The sequence below is a fragment of the Lepidothrix coronata genome, unplaced genomic scaffold, assembly GCF_001604755.1.
Source record: "Lepidothrix coronata isolate B3197 unplaced genomic scaffold, Lepidothrix_coronata-1.0 Scaffold176, whole genome shotgun sequence".
Lineage (NCBI taxonomy): Eukaryota > Metazoa > Chordata > Aves > Passeriformes > Pipridae > Lepidothrix > Lepidothrix coronata.
In genome coordinates, this window is record NW_016690356.1 from 1,879,205 (window position 1) to 1,897,535 (window position 18,331).

At 47.4% G+C, this 18,331-nt stretch overlaps 1 protein-coding gene across 2 annotated transcripts in view; it reads right to left on the reverse strand.

Moving 5' to 3' along the window:
* The window catches only part of PLEKHO2 (pleckstrin homology domain containing O2), a 23,869-nt gene continuing 5,538 nt past the window's right edge, over positions 1-18,331 (reverse strand). For both annotated transcript variants that reach the window (XM_017830263.1, XM_017830262.1), the window contains exons 3-6: positions 15,732-15,848; positions 9,032-9,136; positions 6,816-6,914; positions 1-4,494 (exon numbers count right to left, since the gene is read on the reverse strand). In XM_017830263.1, coding sequence (XP_017685752.1) covers positions 3,262-4,494; positions 6,816-6,914; positions 9,032-9,136; positions 15,732-15,848 — 1,554 coding nt within the window. In that variant the 3' untranslated portion in view covers positions 1-3,261. The remainder of the gene's footprint in view (positions 4,495-6,815; positions 6,915-9,031; positions 9,137-15,731; positions 15,849-18,331) is intronic.

An 18,331-nucleotide genomic window follows, 5' to 3' on the forward strand; every position in this document is an offset into this window, starting at 1 on the left:
GATTTTTAAAAGGAGGTTTTATTGCCAAATCTCAAAGCTCTTTACAAGCAGGAGACAAAGTGCTGCCTTTCCACGGGCTGCAGCAGCTGCTTTTCAGATCGTCATCCACACTTGCTCGCTTGCAAACTCACTTCCTTCCTGTCACAGACCTGTACCCTGGTGGCACAGCCCGAAACACACTCACACCCCAGCACTCCATGCCCAGAGGGCTTTCAGGCACAAAAAAAGAAAATAATAAAAAAAAACAAAAACAAAAACAAATAAACCCCCAGCCTTAGTGCAGCCAGGAATTAGATGCAAGTTTAAATGTAAGTTTAAAGGAAGATTAAAAAAAAGTGCATGGTGGCTGGCAGGATGTTCGCTGAAGATGCGAGTTGCTGTAGAAGACTGAAAGTTTTAGGATGAAACTGTTAAACCTATTAGGAAATATAGTTAAAACCAAGAGTCTCAGAAGGAGAGTTACTGGGTGCTACAGAGATTCCACTTAAGTTATACCTATTTACAAGACATAATACAAATCTAGTATGTTCTGTTAGTACAGCATATACAGTAATTAGCTGTAGCTTGTAAAATGATTTAACTTGCCCATTTCCTAACAGATATAGGGTATTTACCTGTTAGGATTCCTACTGATGGGTATTCAGTAAAATGTCAGACATTTATTCATTAGAATATTCAGTATAATATAAAAATATACAGTAAATATAAGCACATCCTCTAGGTTTGGCTGTAACAGATAGGGATGTCTGGGTATTTTCATCAGCACTTTACCAGATGAGTATCCACAGTACACACTGCCACAAGAAAACACTTGTGAGAGCAAAAAGCATTTGTATATAAATTAGGGGACTGAGCTACCCCATAAGCTGTTGGCATTCTCCTGGATTTCAGTTCCAGCCTTTGATTTGCCAACCCTGGAGTTTACGACTGGCTTCAGCTTTGGGATATGAACCTGTACCCAGAGTTTGCCCTGGTTTGTGTAAATTCCTGTTAGTGTGAACTGGTTTTTTTCCCATCTAATTTATCTCTTGTTATAGAACTGCATCTTGCAAAAGCCTGCCCGCTCTCTGGAGCTGATGTCCCTCGACTTCCAGTGCACACCAGGTTCTGACAGCTCACATTCATACCACACAGTGTTCGGTAAACAAAAGTGCACATGCAGAAAAATACATTTAGATAGCAGATAGGCACTGAATTATTGTCTGTGTTCTTAGCCCTTGTCCTAAGTGTGTCTGGGAAGGTGAATATGACCCACAGTTCACATTGACTCTACAGCAGCAAATGACACAGATCCAGAGCTTGCTCCAGGCTGTGTGCCTGGGGGTGGGCTTAGGACATAGGAAACTTTTTTGTCTCAAAGCAAAGCTTTTTGGCACCCGAGCCCTGAGTGTTTGACTATGTAGAATTTTCCACTAGATAGAATAACAAGTGAATTCCCATGTGACATCTCTGCCTGTCTTGAGAGGGGGGACAGACCACTAAATCCAAGGTTGTTTTAATCAAAAGAGACAGAAGCATCAGTTGTAGTCACTACCTGTCTTACTGGCTCCAGGTGGTGAAAAGTAGGATGTTTGGAAGCCCAAAGCCAACATTTCTGTGCTCAGACCTGAAGTGCCCACTGCCCAGCCTAAGAGGAGGCTCAGATGAAGCTTTACAGCTGCTGTGGGGGTGTTTGCAGCCCACTGCAGCCTTGTGGGACCTGGGAAATTAGAAGAAGAAGAAATGGATGAACTAAGAGGGAAGTGCTGGCAAATGAGAGAAAAGAGTTTAGGTAGCGTGTCACTCCTTAGAACCAGACTAGGAAGGTCAGCCTTGCCTTTGCTTTCAGAGTCTGGCTCAAGCAAAGGAGAAGCCCTTTGGGCTGTCACATTCTCCTAAGAGCAACTCTAGAGAATAGGGGAGGGGACCCAGTTCAGGTACAGGGCTCTACAGCGGTAGTGCAAAGACATGATTTTGTCACTGCTGTAATCAATAAAGACCACAGGAACTGTGGTTGCTTTCAGCAGGTGGACAGGGAAGCTGTGGGAATTGTGCTGAAGCCTTCTGCAATTCCTTCCTCAGATCCTTCTGCAGCGATGCACTTTAATGTACTTCAGCAACTGGGACCAGCCCCGAAGTTGTGCGTGCACAGTGCCTTTTCCTCCATGTCTGCCAGTTACAGAGGTCTGGGCCAAACCCTGGCTCTCAAGCTGGCCAGGACACTGCAGGTAGAGACATGTTCCATGGGAAGAGGGATCTCATCCAGACCCACTGCCTGATGTGCCTGCTTCTGTCAGTTACTTCCCAAGACAACATTAAGGGAACGCACATCCCCAAAGCTTCCTAGTGACAGCTCTCCTGGGGATCTCCCACAGTCAAGTTCTCCAAATGCCTGGCTAATTGTTCCCAACAATGCTGAGGGGATTCAGAGTTACCAGATGGGTATGATCCTCAATAATAAACGTGTCGTGCTGCTAGGAGACACCTTCACAGGCCAAGTGTAACCTCAATTTCCCTATTAATTTAAGAGGAAAAATCAATACCTGCCTGGTAATGATGCCTTGAGACTTGTGTTCACACAGGCAGTCCTTAGCACACCTAAAACTCTGCAGGACCAGACTCAGAGTGCCTTCATACAGCTGCTCCAGATCAGGGACACTACTTGGAGCCAGGAATTGGCCAGTTTGGTTTGCCTCTGTGTGAGGTCACTTTTCAACTGTGGATGTGGTTTTGAGAGTGTCTTTGGAGAAGATTAAACCGTTTATCTTTACATTCCTAAATGTCACTGGGCCAGGTGGTCTGGGAAACCTTGCCAGCAAGTGAACAAACACTGTCTACATTTATCCTTACATGATTTAACTGGGCAAACCAGATAGGTGCCAGTGTAATCTGGTATCTGCTTGTCTGTAAATACAGAGAGACAGGGGCTTTTGCTAGAATAGCCTTTCTGCTCCTTTCAAAAAATCTGGCTTGGTCGGATTACCAGTAATTTTTAAGGCCTGATCCATTGAAAGGACTTTGGACAGAGTCCTGGAAGAGCATTCACATTTTTGAAACTGTTCACTGTCCTGTAACCTTCTGCTGTGCTAAGAGGATTAGAACCAGACTGGTATGTACAACATGAAGAAAGAAAGATGCTATAACTGAAAGCTCAATTCTGCCCCACAAACATGGTGTGTGCACAGCGAAAGACCACCTTTAAACACTGGCCTAGCAATGGTACAAATCATAAATGGCAAATGTTTAGCTTTGATTTTGAGAAAGAAGTCTCTGCAGAGTATGTCAAGGAGCACTTCTCCTATAAAGAGTCACTAGATCCTTTTGCTTTTCTTTCTGTTTCTGTGTTGCTTCTTTTTTCAGTTCTCCAAGACCTTTAATTTCTTGCAAAACTTGTGTAGCTTGACGAAGTTGTTCTACTGCCTCATTGAGCAACGTCTCTGCCATCACTGGGGGTCCGTTCCCCTCCTGAGCCTGCTCCAACCCTTCACGTAAAACCTTCTGCAGAAGTTTTTCTGCCTTTTCCCTTTCATTAGCAACTTTCTCCTCCATTTTAGCTAAGCATTGATGGGAATCCTTCAGGAAACCTTGGCTTGCAAGTGCTCTCTGTTTATTTTTGGAATCAGACAGCAAGTCTCCCAGAGAAGAACTGCGAAGCTTGAGACCTGAAGTGCATTCTGTAGAATCTTTCTTCTCAATAGTTGCTTTTACACTTTCGTGGTCTGTTTCTGTAGCTAAGGAAGTCTCTGTCTCTTCTGCTGAAGTTTGCTGTTCCTTCTCAGCAGCAGTTCTCCCATTTCCTTCTTCTGTTTCAGTTGCTGGGGATGTGAACTCTGCTCCCTCGCTGGCAGAGATCCCGTTCACCGGGGGCTTGGAGCTGCCAGACTCCAGCTCTTCCCCAGCTTCCAGGTCACCATGGCTGGAGTTCACTGTGGCAAGCATTTTCTCTGACAGAACCTTAGGAGGAACAGGAGGCTTTGCAACATCTGCAGCAGCAACCTCAGCCAGGTTGTCTTTGCTGTCATCTCCTGATGATTCCAAGTCTTCTGCCTTTTTAGGCTCAATGGTTGGTTGGTCCCAAGCTACTTTTAGCTTGTCTGATACATTCTTAGGAAGTGGAACTGGAGGTTTTGCTATAACCCTGTTGCTGACCTCAATGAGGTTCTCCTTGTTTTCCTCACTTGGTGCTTGGGATCCTTCTGCACTCTTCTCTGGGCTTACAGAGTCCTCATCCTTGACATTTACATTGTCCTTTGATGTGATGCCTTCTTTAAGCTTCTTATCTGGAGGCATTGGAGGAGACAGAGCTTTTTTATGTTCCTGGTCAGGAACACTGTTGTCTGCATCTTGATTTTCTCTTGTGCCAGTGGGTTTTATAGGTGGCATAGGTGGCTTTGGAGTTTCTTTCTGAGGTGGCTCATTGTCACTTTTGCTGACAGTGGAATCAAAGGTCGGCGGTCCGTTGTCTACTATATCCAGATCCAGTCGCAGGATTCCATCGGATGTACACTTGGCAGCCTGAAGTACAAGAGAGAAAGCTTTCAATATCTCTCCCATCATCAGTCCTGTGCTCCACCCTTTAACTTCAAGTTAAAGTGCAAAACCCTCACAACCAGCATGGCAAGTGAGGCATTGCTGCTTCAAGCTGAGGTAGTTGAGAAGAGAAGGCTTCGGGGAGACCTTAAAGCCCCCTCCAGTGCCTAAGGGGAGCTTCCAAGAGAGCTGGAGAGGGACTTTTCACAAGGGCATGTAGTGATAGGACAAGGGGGAATGGCTTTAAGCTTATTAGGATTAGATATTAGGAAGAAATTCTTTACTATAAGGGTAGTGAGGCCCTGGCACAGGTTGCCCAGAGAGGCTGTGGCCTCCCCATCCCCGGAAGTGTTCAAGGCCAGGCTGGATGGGGCTCTGAGTAACCTGGTCTAGTGGAAGGTTCCCTGCCATGGCAGGGGAATGAGATGAATTTTAAGGTCCCTTCCCACACAAACCAGCCCTTGATTCTATGAAAAGCACAGAACTTATTTTACTACTTCCTTTGAGAACAACGTCTCAAAGCCTGTTCCACCATAACCATATTTCTTAGTTTTCCTGAGGGTGCTAGTGTTAAGATTTGCCATATTTTTATCCCTTGCCCTGTGGTGGCTGTATCCCTCTGCCCCCTTCATTTACAATGCGCCTACCCAAAGGCTCACCTGCTTTCTGCTTTTGAGACTGTCATATTTTTACTTGAACAGATAAACCAAGTTGATCTTTAGATTGCATGGCCAGGGATACTATTGTAATCCTGTTGCCTTCTGCTTGCTTCCTCCAACCTGATGTCATCCCCATCTTACCAGGGCCAAGCCTCAGCTGGTTAAACCTCCTTCAGACCACAGGCTGTGTGCAAATAGCTCTAGTAGGGAGGTTTTCCTAAAAAGGATGGACTTAACAAAGACATTGCAGTGTGTAAGCTCAGTGGCCCAGAGGGAGAAATGCGGTTACAGTTCCTGTGTGAGGGAACCCAAAACCACACAAAGGCATAGCTGCAGCCAGGGCCAGGCTCCTGCAGTGCAGGGAATTTAGTTAAAGTCTCTCTTTGCATTTCCAGCCCATCAGAGAGACAGAGACAAGCTGCATCCTGGCCCTGACCTGTCCTCACCTGGCCTGCTTCGACACTGAAAATCATCTTTCATCCCATTTCCTTCACGGATCTGCAGCCAGCAGTTTTGATACACATCTTTCTGCAGGCTCTATTCCCTCCCTTTCCCCTCATTCCTGCTTCTGAATTTGTAAGCCAGTTTCCCCTGATTTTGGCTGAAGGCGAGAGGTCTTACAGGTATTAACCTTGGAGATATCTTGTGAAAATAGTGATCTGAGCAGAGAGATGTCTTTAGTGCCCAGGGAAGGGCTTCCCACCTTACCCAACCCATATTAGGCAACAGAGAATCCACACTTCACTGTTGCTGTGACTTTTGTCATGTTTTCTTCTGCAGTTTTATGGAGGAGTGGATGAGAATATGATTCATTCCCAAGCATTTCTCTGGAAGAGACACTCTCCCTCCATTTCTATGCAAAGTAAAAAGTCTCAAGGCATCTCATTTTCTGCACAAGGGTCATCTGAGTGCTGTGCAGGCACATAAGTCAGAGTTTTGGAAGTTTGAAGAGAGAAGGTTTGATTTAAAAACCTTCCTTGGTTGAGATTAATGCTCTGCTCAATTATCAATCTGTTTGTGGAAACTTTTTCATAAATCACAGGAATCAAACATTACTAAGAACCTTTCCCATGGAAATGAACTGCAGGTTTATTTTGTGGTTTTGCTTTTTTTTTTAAGTGACAGATCCAGAAAATCAGTTAAGAGTAGACAGGCTAGTCCATAAAACTGCCTGGGAGAATAATGTATTGTGTTTCAGACCTCAGGAAGGGCTTGTAAGCTTGAAAGCTTGTCTGCTTTCTCCAGTTAGCTTAATAAAAATACAACTTCTCCCCACAGACTGTGCAGTTCTTCTACCTTTAGACCACTGTGGCTACAAAACTGTCATGTCTTAGAAAATAAATACAGGAGCTTTGGTCTCTTCTGATGAAAATGAAACTATAATGGTTCTCAACAGATGGTGAAGCAGCTTATGAGTTATGGAAAGCTAAATATATGGTAACTTGTCACAGAAGATACAGATCTATGGGAACCTGGAGCTTCGTTAGAGAGGTGCTGGCACAGTCTTTCCCAGAGGAAGTTGTTTCCCTCATCAGCTTTCTCTGGGCTGCACCTGGGGTTTTCCCTGGGGTTTTCTACCTAAGTGGAAGGAACAGCTCTTGGTGATCCCAGCTGGTGGGATGGCTCACTGCAGGAGGCTGCACTTACCTCCTTTAGGTGACTTCTTGTGGGTGGTCTGCGCCCGTGGGACACCTTCACCCTGTCCCGAGTTACATGGTCCAAGGAAAGGCTCTCGTCTACTTTCACCTTTACCAGGGAAAGAAAAAAGCAAGAGGGTCATTAATTTCTCAAGATATGTCTATACTTATTGTCACACATGAAGGGATGTGGGTGAATCACCACTAGTCTCTGCCTCAGAGCTCAGTTACAGCCTGCCTGCAAAGCCCTGCATGTACATGATGGATATTTAAGGTCTCACAGGTTTGCAATGGCTGAGCTCCCCTCCACCTAAGGGGCAGGGAAGGCAGGACACAAGGAGCTTTGTTGTCCTCGCTGCTTGGACTGGGTCCTGCATGTGGCAGAGCACAGCACCAAAACTGCTGTTGCCATCTTAGAGGTGAAAGCTCATTAATAACCATGACCTGACGGTGAACTGTATCAGCAGTGCTTTGTTACAGCCCTTCCCTTCCACAGCTCTAATGACTGCAGGATGCTGAGGAGAAGGTGTGAGCACTGACCTGGATTAATTGCAACTCCAGCTGAATTAACAAATTTATTTCCTGGAATCAGATGAGAAATCCACTGCCTCACACATGTAGGGAGGGAGGTCCCAGTGCCCTGACAGGTAGCTCTCTGTGACCACCCACCCACCCACACTGCAATGGCCGAGGGCTGGAATCCGCTCCAGGCAGAGGGACTCCAGTGGCTGCAGATGGTGAAACATCTGCACGTTCCTGGTACCACAAGTTTGTACAATAGGAAAGCTGGCAAGGGTGAAACAGGAATTTAAAGGGAAAAATGGGTCCCAACCTCTGGCTGATATGGCAGAGTGGTTTTACAGCTCTTTTAGCACAGAACAGCTAATCCAAGCCAGCTGAGGGCTTGACTCATTAGCCTGTGCCTGGCCTGTGTAGAAACACTTTAAATCTGAGGTTTGATCCTTACTGGAATGAATGAGAATTAAAGGCTGTATCCCTCTGTAAGGAGGATAACCCCAAGTCACCGGGCAGGAAGGTGACCTGAGATCCCACCTTGCTGTGCTGCTGAGGGGTCTGCAGAGTTCACTGCCCCTGTATCCACCTGCTTTTGCCCTCTGCTGAACAAAAGCAAAGCCCAAGCTCTGAGAGTTCACACCTCTCATTGGATGTACAGCACTTAACCCTTTTCTCAAAACTTTTACTCATTGCTTTGGTTTCCTTTGCTAAACAGATGTTGCTGATTGTTTTGCCCCTCCTTACCCTGCTTGTTTTATTCTTGTGTCATTCCCGTGGTTTTGGTTTTGTGCACTTCCTTTCAGTTACTGAAACAACTGCAGAAGAGATGCTGCCCCTTTGGTTTAGCTCAGGGCTGATTCACAAGCTAACAGGGAGCAGGGCAAGGTTGAACAGGCTCTAGGATGTGCAGTCTTCATCCTTCCCTCTCTGCAGCAGGATGGGAGGAGAATTAAGGAGTGCAGGTGTGCTGGGGCCAGCTGAGAGACAGGCAGGTTTGGCTGGGGCCATGGAGTAACTTTCCACCAGACTTGTCTCTAGACTGCAGGCAGAATAGCTGGTGGACTGAGTCACTTCAGATTTTTCCAGTCTTGAAGACTGGGCTATGTCCTAACCAAATACCTCCATTTCCAGGCTGCTTGGTGCTGAGGATCATGGCAGCATGGGGAAGATGTGTCTCTCCAGGCTGCATCCCAGCTTTACACAACTCAGCATTGCAGCTGCTTCTCTGCACCAGCTGCTTCCATTGGGAGAGGGGAACTCCCATGAATTCTCTGATCCCAAGCCCACTGAAGCCACCAAACCACCTCCCACCAACTTTAGTGAGCTCTTGTGTCCATGGGCCTCTTGATGTCAGCTCTTAGCAGCACAGTCCATCCCTCTGGCACACCATCTACTCATCCAGCTGCTCCTGCCTCCCTGCATCTAACCCTGTCAGAACAGAGGGAAAGGCAGCAAAGTGTAGGAGGGTACAAATGGCTCTTTCACATGTTCTGCCTTCTTGAGCTGGGAACTGAAGAGGCTAAAAGCTCCCAGGCTGAAGGGAAGGAACTTGCCTGGCTTTGCACACTGTCCTTCTCTTCCCTTGGACCATGGCTAGAACGCAGGGAGGACAGGGAGAACGAGGGTTCAGGCAAGTTCTCCTTTTAGCTAAAGGAGCTGTGGATGAGAACTGACACAGAAACACAGGAGTTTGAAAACTATTTCTCTTACCTCATCAAATATTTTGTTTTTGCCTCTGTTGATCCCCTCATTAAGAGCTTTTATCCATGATTCCTTTTCTTCCAAAGTTGGAGCTTGAAATTTGATATCATGAACCTGCAAGAGCAGAAAGACAATTTTTCCCTGAGCGTTCCTTGTCAGGACCAGAGGTAGCTCTGAATCACTTCAATTTCTATATAACTTCCAGTTCCAGCCTGTGTTTAAACTGCAGATTCCTTTGTGCTTTGGCATAGCTCCCATGAACAGTACTTTGTTATGCTGAACAGCCTGTTGCTGTAGTTTTATTTTGGTAACTAGTAACTAAAGTAGTAAGAAAGTAAATTTCTTCCTTCTGCAAAACACTTGGAATAGCTCTTAGAGCAGCAGTGAGTGGTACAGCAAATGTTTACACTGTGCACAGTCTCAGACTGAAAGTCCAAGTCATCTTGGGCTGGTTCAGATGGAATAAAATACTTTATCTCCCACTTCCCCCAGGCTGCAAGGAACAGAAAGAAAGGCTGCATGCCGTGGGCTCTGCCTGCTTCCCTGTTCCTGAGGCTCTGCAGAACAGAGCTGATATGGGAATCCAGGGCACTGACCTTGGCTGCACTAATCCTGGCTCAGCTGAGCAGGGACACCATGAGGCACAAGGGCGATGTAAGTGAAAAAAATTCACTGTATCTTTTTCTGTTTGCAAATGAAATCCAGCAGTGAACGCTACAGAAATGAGCGCTCTGGGGGGCTGAAGAGCTGTCCTAGGGAGAAGGGAAGAGCTGGCCATACAAAAGGGAGCTGGCAAGATGCATGGGTCACAAACAAGGAGGGAGGATGGATGATTGCATGGCCTGTCCTCCAGCCAGCCAGCTCTTCCCTTCTTCTAGGGCAGCCCCATGGCTTTGCTCAGTGTTTACAATCTCTTCTTGACCACAGCAGGGACAACAGATAGGATGTTATTTACTTCACTGCTGTTTTCTCTGAGCACCTCACCAGAATTGTGTAGCTTTGCCCCAGAGTACACTTCCGGTGAGGGAAATATCATCTTCACATTACAGGTGGCTCCGTGGCAGACCAGCTGGAATCCAAACAGCTCCATGTGGTGCCCTAATCCACACTGCCCAGGCACACAGGAATACTTCCGTGCTAAAGAACATCAGCAACGTTGCAAAATCAAGCCCTTAAAAATGAGACACTCCCAGTGTTTCTGGGGCTGTAGGGATTGTCAGTCTGCTGTGTGTGTTCCTCCCAGCACCATCCCTAATGACAGGATGGCACTTCTTCCTGAGTTATCCCATTGTGTGTTTTATCCTCATGGGTCAATATATCTTACTGATTGCACTCTGCTCCGGCCCTGCCCTGAGAACAGGATTCCTGATTCCCCCATCAGTCTTTTTCCTTTCCTGCTTATCACTAAAATATCTGGGGGCTTCACAAGTTCCTTTTCAGAGCAACTGAAATAATCCACCTCTTACAGGTGTGGAAGTGAGATACAGAGAGGCTCATTCAAAACATACTGGCGGGGTCTTGTTTGGAATAGGTTTTTTTCAGGTATTTAACATCCTATAGGTATTCTTAACCTTCCCACTGCCTTATACAGCAGTTGTAGTCTCAGTCTTTTTGTCAATGAGGCCCCACATTCTGAAATCATGGCAGTGTCTATATAAAACAGGGACTATATTAAACGAGAGGGACAAAGCTAATGGTGACTGACAGTCGAAGGCTCTTAGCAGCTCCTTGTTCATGGCACAACAAAGCACCAACTGTTCTGGGTCTCAGCAACTTCTGAAGGGACCATCAGAAATTCTGCAGAACTAAAGCCTGATCTCCTTACAGCCACTCCTGCTGTTAGAAACCAACTGTTCTTCCTTATGTATTTATTCCTCGTGTTAATGCCATGGATTTACATCTGCATAGCCACAAAGTGCCAGACCCTCCCAACACGACAAGCAGGGAGTTAAGGAGCAATTTGAGGAAAGATTATTTATTTGACTAGTTTGCATAGAAGGTAGCAGGACCACATCCCTTCCTGAGAGTTCAGAGGAGAGGATAGGGCTTGACCCACAGCGCTCTGGAAAAAGAGCCCTTTGTCTGGGGTGCAGAAGGGCCACTCTAACCAGGGAACTTAAGGGAAGGCAAGGCTCCAAAATGGAGTGATGGCCAGATTTTGTTTTAGTCCGAGCTGGCCTGGTTTTGTGTGTGCTTAAAAACTTTTTTTGTTTGGAAACGATTTTGCCCCAAAGCTTTGTGATTATAAAAGCTTATGAGAAAGCTCTACTTGTGAGCAGCTGAGCTGCTGCACTGCCTGGCAAAGACCTGGCAGCCTGCACCAGGGTTTACAAAATCTCCGTACATGTTGTTCAAGGGAAGGATTCCTGCCTCTCTTCAAGCTTCCTCTTCCAATGCCACTTTCTGTGCCTCATTCCAAATAAAGCCTCCCAGACTGTGACTAAGCGCTGGTGTCAGCAACTCTGTGGCAGGGCAGAGAGAACCTCGGGAGGGGGTGGCTCATCGTTAATGAGAAGCTGAGATGTCCCTCTGGCATGCAACCCTTTGCCATCAAATGCAAATCCAATGGATAGTGAGACAAGGCAGGAAGGAGCTGGGGGAGCTGGTCTCAGTCGTGCCTGTAACTGGGGCTCTCTGCACTACTCTGAGACTCCCAGGTTCCTTACAAAAAAGGAATAAATGAATTTATCTTGTCTTTTCTCATTTGAGTATTTACAAGTATCAGCAGATGCACCTGAAGATGGATATTTCCCACAAAATGTTAAGCTGGGTCTGTTCTCCAGCAGGAATTTAAAGCAGAGAGTCAGTGACACCAATATAAGAGGGCAGCAGGCAGGGTAACACATTTACACTCCTTCTTGCTAAGCCAGCTGAGACTGAGTCATGCCATAAACAACAGGCTGGTGTGCCAGGAAAAGCTGTCATGGCCAAACCTAGTGACCATTGTAAGCCCTGAATACAGGCTACGCAATTTACTGTCAGTTGCTCAGAGCACAGCACGGCCAGTCAGCTCCTGCTGAATCACTGCCGAGATGTCATGAAACAAGAGCTCCCACACGGATCACTGTCCGTGACGGCAGCGGGCACAGGCTCCCCGACTGCTCCTTGTCTTCCTCAAGACATCAGTCTCCTCAAGCACTGACAGTCTGATGGCTGTGCTGAGCCTGCTTTCCAGGAAAGAGAAGTGTTCCCAGGGTCAGGCTGTTGTACTTGCACTGAATGATTTAACAGACAAGCTCTGGAGAACTGTGTAGCTGCAGTTTAAGACCTTTACCAGCACTTGCTCTTTGCTGAGCAATTCCGCTGATCTGCAGCAGAGGTGGGCGACAGAAACCTGTGCTTGCTCCTCACCTGTTCCAGTGCAAAGCCTGGTGATGGGGCTGGGCTAAGCTGGACTGTGAACTGCTTGTGAACTGCTGTGGGGATGCTGACTGCTGACTTTTGCTACAGGGTGGTCACCTCCAGCGGAAGCTGACCAGAGCTGGGTCAGTAATGACTTAAACCACCAAAAGTGCAGCAGAGTCTCTCTCCCAAATGTGAGGTCATTTCCTGCCTTCTTCTACATGAATTCATCTGGTTAGATCATGGAGGGAAAAGTGGAAGCCAAGGGACTCCCTGCTGTGGCAGGGGAGTTGGAACTAGGTGATCTTTAAGGTCCCTTCCAACCCAAACCATTCCATGATTCTGTGAGATGATCGTCAGAGTATTCTGGTGGTTTTCTGCAGCTGAACCAAGAGCTACCTAATCCCTAGGAATAACACAGCACCTCTGCCAGACTGGCAGACCCCAGGAGCAGACTCCTCCATGCCTCATTGCATTCTACTGCAGCTTCCAGGCTGGGCCCCTGGTGAAGGCAGTTCCAGGTACCTAACAAAGGGAAAAGTAAGCAATGGAAGTTTGCACCCCTGACTGCAGGTGTCTGGCCATGCTAGGGAGGAGCTGCAGGGCTTGCTGGTGGACTCTTTCCCTTACTATCACCACCCTCTTCCTGATGTTAAGACTTCCCTGCAGCTGAAGGCTTTCAGACCCACTGAGTACCAGACTTGTGCCAATCTCTTGTGCCAGTCTCCAGGCACTTTTCACCAAGCATCATTTACACTGCTTTTTGCATGGTGAGTACGTTTTAAAGTCCCCAGGCCAAGGCCGGTGCCCTTTCTTAGAAGGCCAGCTCTCTGCATCCAACAGTTTTCATTTAATTGCTATGGGTGGAATGAGGCATTTGAGATTTCTAAGCAGAACAGGGCTTTTGCATACTGCCAGCCTCCCTCCCTGAAGAATCGAAGCTCAGGGGGCAATGCTTTCTTTCAGTTCCATACCAGTGCAGGCATGTGACATGCTCATATTGTCACAGCTTGACACAAATGTCATCCTTGTATACAGGGCAAGCAGAATCTGGGGTACATCCATCAAAGGCCAGCATTTAGCAGGACAGTTTATTTATTCAGGTGAAACTTTAGCAGCCGAGTAGTTTTAACTGACATTCATCTCTGCTCTTCAAGAATATCCCATCCAAGATTTAAACTGGGCTCCCTGTATTCAAGAGGGAGACTCTTATTGTGCACTGAAACAGAAATGGCCTTTCCTAGCTTGTTCCTAAGTTCCAAAAACTCACTGGATTTCTACCTTCCTCAGCATTATACTCAGGAGATGGAGGGGAAAAAAAAAAACAACCTAGAAAGATGTGGTGGCTCACAGGGTGATTTTAAACTGTGGATGGCAGCAAGCCTCCCAAATGGAAAATGTTTAGCTGATATATATCGCCACAGCTGCGATTTCAAAACAGAAGAAGGACAGTTGTGTACGTTGGCCTCCTAATTGAAGCCTGTACTAACATCTGCCAAAATATGTTGTGTGTCAACACCCTCACCAGATTCCCAGCCAAAAGGAGGGTGGGAGGGGAGCTACAAACAGGGAACTTTTCATTTATAAAAGCCCTTCCTTTCACCAAAAGAGCCTTATAAAAAGTAGCCTCTATCTAGGTCTCCATTGAATCAGTGGCATGAAAAACAGGGGAGCTGTAAACTTGCCAGCATGCCAAAGGGATGAAGTTACCCTTTCGGGCACAATTTGGGCATATTTTTCCCATAGCAAGAAATAAAAGGTTTAGGAACAGTCTCACACCCTGTGTTGATTCATGGAGCAGTACAGAGACATATGCAGCTATTACACACTTCTCTCTCAGTGACATACTTGCAGATAATACTGATTCCTACCATGCTGCCCATCTCTGAACACACAGGGTTTTATTGCCCTTCCTACGAATAGGTGTGCACTTGGAATTAGAGAATCCTAGAATGATTTGGGTTGGAAGGGACCTTAAAGACATCTAGTTCCAGCCCTTCTTCCATAGGCAAGGATACCTTCCACCAGCCCTGTCCAACATGGCCTTGGACACTTCCAGGGATGGGGCAGCCACAGTTTCTCTGGGCAACCCGTGCCAGGGCCTCCCCATCTTCACAGGGAAGGATTTTTCTGTGATGTGCTCTAGGCTCTGGTTCTGCACCAAAGCTCACCAGCCCAGAGTGTGGATTTCCAACCTTCCATCACTTTGGTGCATTGTGCTTAATATCACTTCTCTCCCTGATACAGACTGTGGCTACTTGCAAAACAAACATTGTTCACCTTCTCTCTCCATCCCCACCCTGGTCCGCGGGAGTGTTTTGGGGCAGGACAGTCCTTGTTTTGTTGTTTTGAATGAAATTGAGCACAATGATGCCCTGAACTCAGCTGGGGTCTTATTATATGAATAAACACTAAGTGACTGAAGTGAAAGAATAAGCAACAATGACAACAAGGACTAAACAATCTCCATTTATTTAAACAAAATAGAGATGGGGGAATGCAGCAAGTCAGTATTTTTGCCTGCTCATGTTCTTATGGAAATGAATGTGTTTTGTCCCTCACAACCTCTCAGATTTGCAGGGGGAGATTTGGTAAGATTTCTTAGGGCAATAAAATCACACTGAAATTAAAAATAAGTCAAAGTGTGATGCCCCAAAGCAACAATGAAGCATCTTAGACCATAACAATGCTGAAATGGATAGCATGTAAGTAGGAACTAAGGAGAACTTCCAAGGATATGTAGTGATGATGAACCTGGGTAGGAAGCAAGGCAGGGTGTCCTTGCATACAGCCAGTGCTCCTGTGGATGTACAATCTCATTGCAACACCAGCCTCGGTTTTAGGTTCAGGATCTAACCAGATGCTGTGCAGGAAGCTAAAGAGGTGGAGTTTCATGAATTCTGCAAAATAAATCTTTTTTCCTAGGAACTGTTTGGCTGCAAGTAACTTTGCACTGGAATTTCTCAGATCACCAGTTCCAACTTCAGGAACTATCTCACTACATGGATTGGGATTATTGATTTAACTGGAAATTGGGCAAAGCTGCAGCACCTACAGCTGGGACAGGGACACATCCTCACCCAGAGCACATGGGGGAACCACAGGGAACAGTCATTCTCCACTGCACAGGGAGTACTGGAAGAAAGAAAGTGACAAGGCAGGAAAAATACCAAGAGGAAAAAGTTGAGCCATGGCAAGACCCCTTTCCCCATGACAAGAACAAAGTCTGCATGACAGTGTTGTTCCTCCTTACACACTCCCAGCTGCCAAGGACCTAAATCTCAGAGCCCTTCTGCTCTGGGCACAGCTGCCTGGGAACTCATTTTGGAGTTAGCAGACTGGAGGGTGATGAGAAAGGCAATCCTACCTTCTTACCCGGGGAGCGGATTAAAATGAAACGGTTTTTCCTTTTCAGTAGTGCACGCAGCTCCTGGCACTTGTCATAACTCTCCAGTTCCACTGTTTCTATGCACTTCTGTTCATCCTGCAGAGAGGGAATGAAACATCATTATGAATAGGAGGCACTGAAATCAATCCTATACCATCAAACCCTTGCATCTATCTAAAAGCTCTTCTGCCTTAAAAATAACCTGCATGCAGACAGCAAACCCCATAAATCAGGCTGGCACCTCACTAAGAAAACACCCTGGTCTTTAAGCTACAGTCCTAGTGGTCCACAGTGGCTGAGCAAATAACAGGTTATGGACAGTAACACCAGCCTCTGCCATAGCTGTTGGCCTCATCCAGGGATCTGCAGCCAGAAGTGACACTACTTCCTCCCCACAATGAAAGGAGGAGATGTGATCCTGCTTCTTCACAGGGAAGATGACACAAGCGTCACCATGGTCCAAGCAGCCCCCCAGGAAGCCCAAGGCAGAGCAGGGATAAGAGGGGAGCCTGGCTGCCACACTGAGCTGGGGCGGCTGCTCCTCATGTCAAAGAGGTCACTGGGAGCCACGTGCGATGGACAGAGTCCTCTCACAGCCACGCTCCGAGCTGTCAAAACGCTTAGGATTGGAAATACGGTCCCATAGAGCCAGCAGAACTGTCTGGGCCAGTGTCTCAGCAGGGAATATTTATCTCTGGAGTATCTCCACTGATGACTGCAGGCCACGATCTTGGCTCATTTTTCCCAGTAACATAACTAAGATTCCACACGTGGTGCGTGGCTCGGTTCAGCTGCGGAGCACCATCCCTAATAGGAATCGCAGCGTAACGCTGGGCAGATAATATTCTTCATGTCTCAGTAGCCCAGCAGAGACCAGAGCTCCCTTTAGCTAAGCACAAATGAGCAGTGAGAATCTCCAAGCAGCTCTTGCCGGTGAAGTGCTACAGTCAGCAAAGCCCATGAACCTCTCTGGTACCATCCCAAATTAAAACTGCTGGCCATAACCAGCCCCAGCTCAGGCTCTGCTCCCAAGGCAGTTCCTTGCACCCGTATGACTTTGTATTAGCAATTCCTGTAGCGGAGAGGGGGTGTGGGATGAGGAAACATGTCGTAGCCAGGAAGCTGCTGCGTGGCTGGAGGCAGGGAATGGAGAGTTCAGAGGGAAGTGGGCTGTGGGGAATTTCCTCCTTTTACCACTTGACATTTAAGTTGCTGTGCAGAGCCCAGGCTGTGTTTCAATTTTCTTAACCCTCCTACCTGGGGATGGGGGCCCGGCAGAGCCGATGCTGATACACAGAGCAAGGTCTGAGCCACCGAGGGATGTCTGGATCTAATTTAGGTTTATTATTTTAATGACATTACTGTTTATGTCATTTAACACTGAGTAGGTGAATGTGAACTGGGAAAATGCATACTAGGAGGAGGAGATTAATCCTGCCCAAACCTAAAACCCAGCCGATAAAATCCTGCTGACGCTACTGAGCCCTTTGAAGGCTCCTGCTGCAATCCTGTATTGCAATGTCACTGCAAAAGGACAGGGATGGAAATAATAACCCCTCAGCGGCCCACAAATGACAGAGAAGGGTGAGGTCAGGAATACATGCCTCGGGGATGGGTGATCTCATCCTGGCCTTGGGTGGATGACCGCCCACGTTCCAGCCCTGCCGCGGCCGGTGCAGCTCCAGCTCCTTCGCTGGGCTCAGGATGTGGAGGGCTTGGCAGCGCTCCGACCGGAGACCAGCACCACGGCTCCTGCCCACCCTCCCCGCTCTCAAGAGCAGCACTGTCCCCAGCAGAGCCCAGTGGCTCCCTGTCACCCTCCTTGTCCACGCCATCCTTCCTGCCTTTTGGAACTTTTCCTCTGATCCCGTGCAAGCCATCCTCCACTTCCTAAGGACTGTGGAGCACCGAGCTGGAGAGCAAGGAGGACCTGGCAGGGTGGAGAGCTGTGGTTTCACTATGAAATTGCCTCTTGCCTTCCAGCTGCCCCTCTCCTCCCTGGGGAGGCCCTGGGGACTGTGGCCTGACCAGGGAAAAAGGGCAGAGAGGACGGGGACATGCAGGACCCTGTCTCCCAGGGACACCGGTTTGAGTGTGCAAGCTATGACTCCTTCTTCTCAGGGACCTGAACTTCCCAAGTGAGTTATCCTCTTTAGGGAGGGTGGGGAAGAAAGCAGCCAGAGAAATATAAAAACTCCAAGTCTGAGGCAAAGGCAAAGCATCTGAGTTCAGGGAGCACCAGAATAGGGCTTTTGTCTCTGTTTTACCCTTGGCAAGCAGCCATCCCCTCTCCGTGAGCCTACCTGGGTCACAAAGAGATCCTTTATGTCTGTCCTGCACCACCAAGATGAAGAATGAAGAATGAAATACCCAACCCTGTCGCAGGTCTCCAGGTCCCTTCAACCTCCTGGGATGTGCAGGACACTCAGCATCACACAGAGGTCACTTCCAGAGTCCTGCCCCAGCCTACAAGTGTCAGACACAGGCTCTGGACAAGCTCAGTCCTGGTACAGGAACCCCTACATTCCTGATTTAATGCAGAAAGACTATTCCATTAGCTATTCATGGAGCAGATCCTG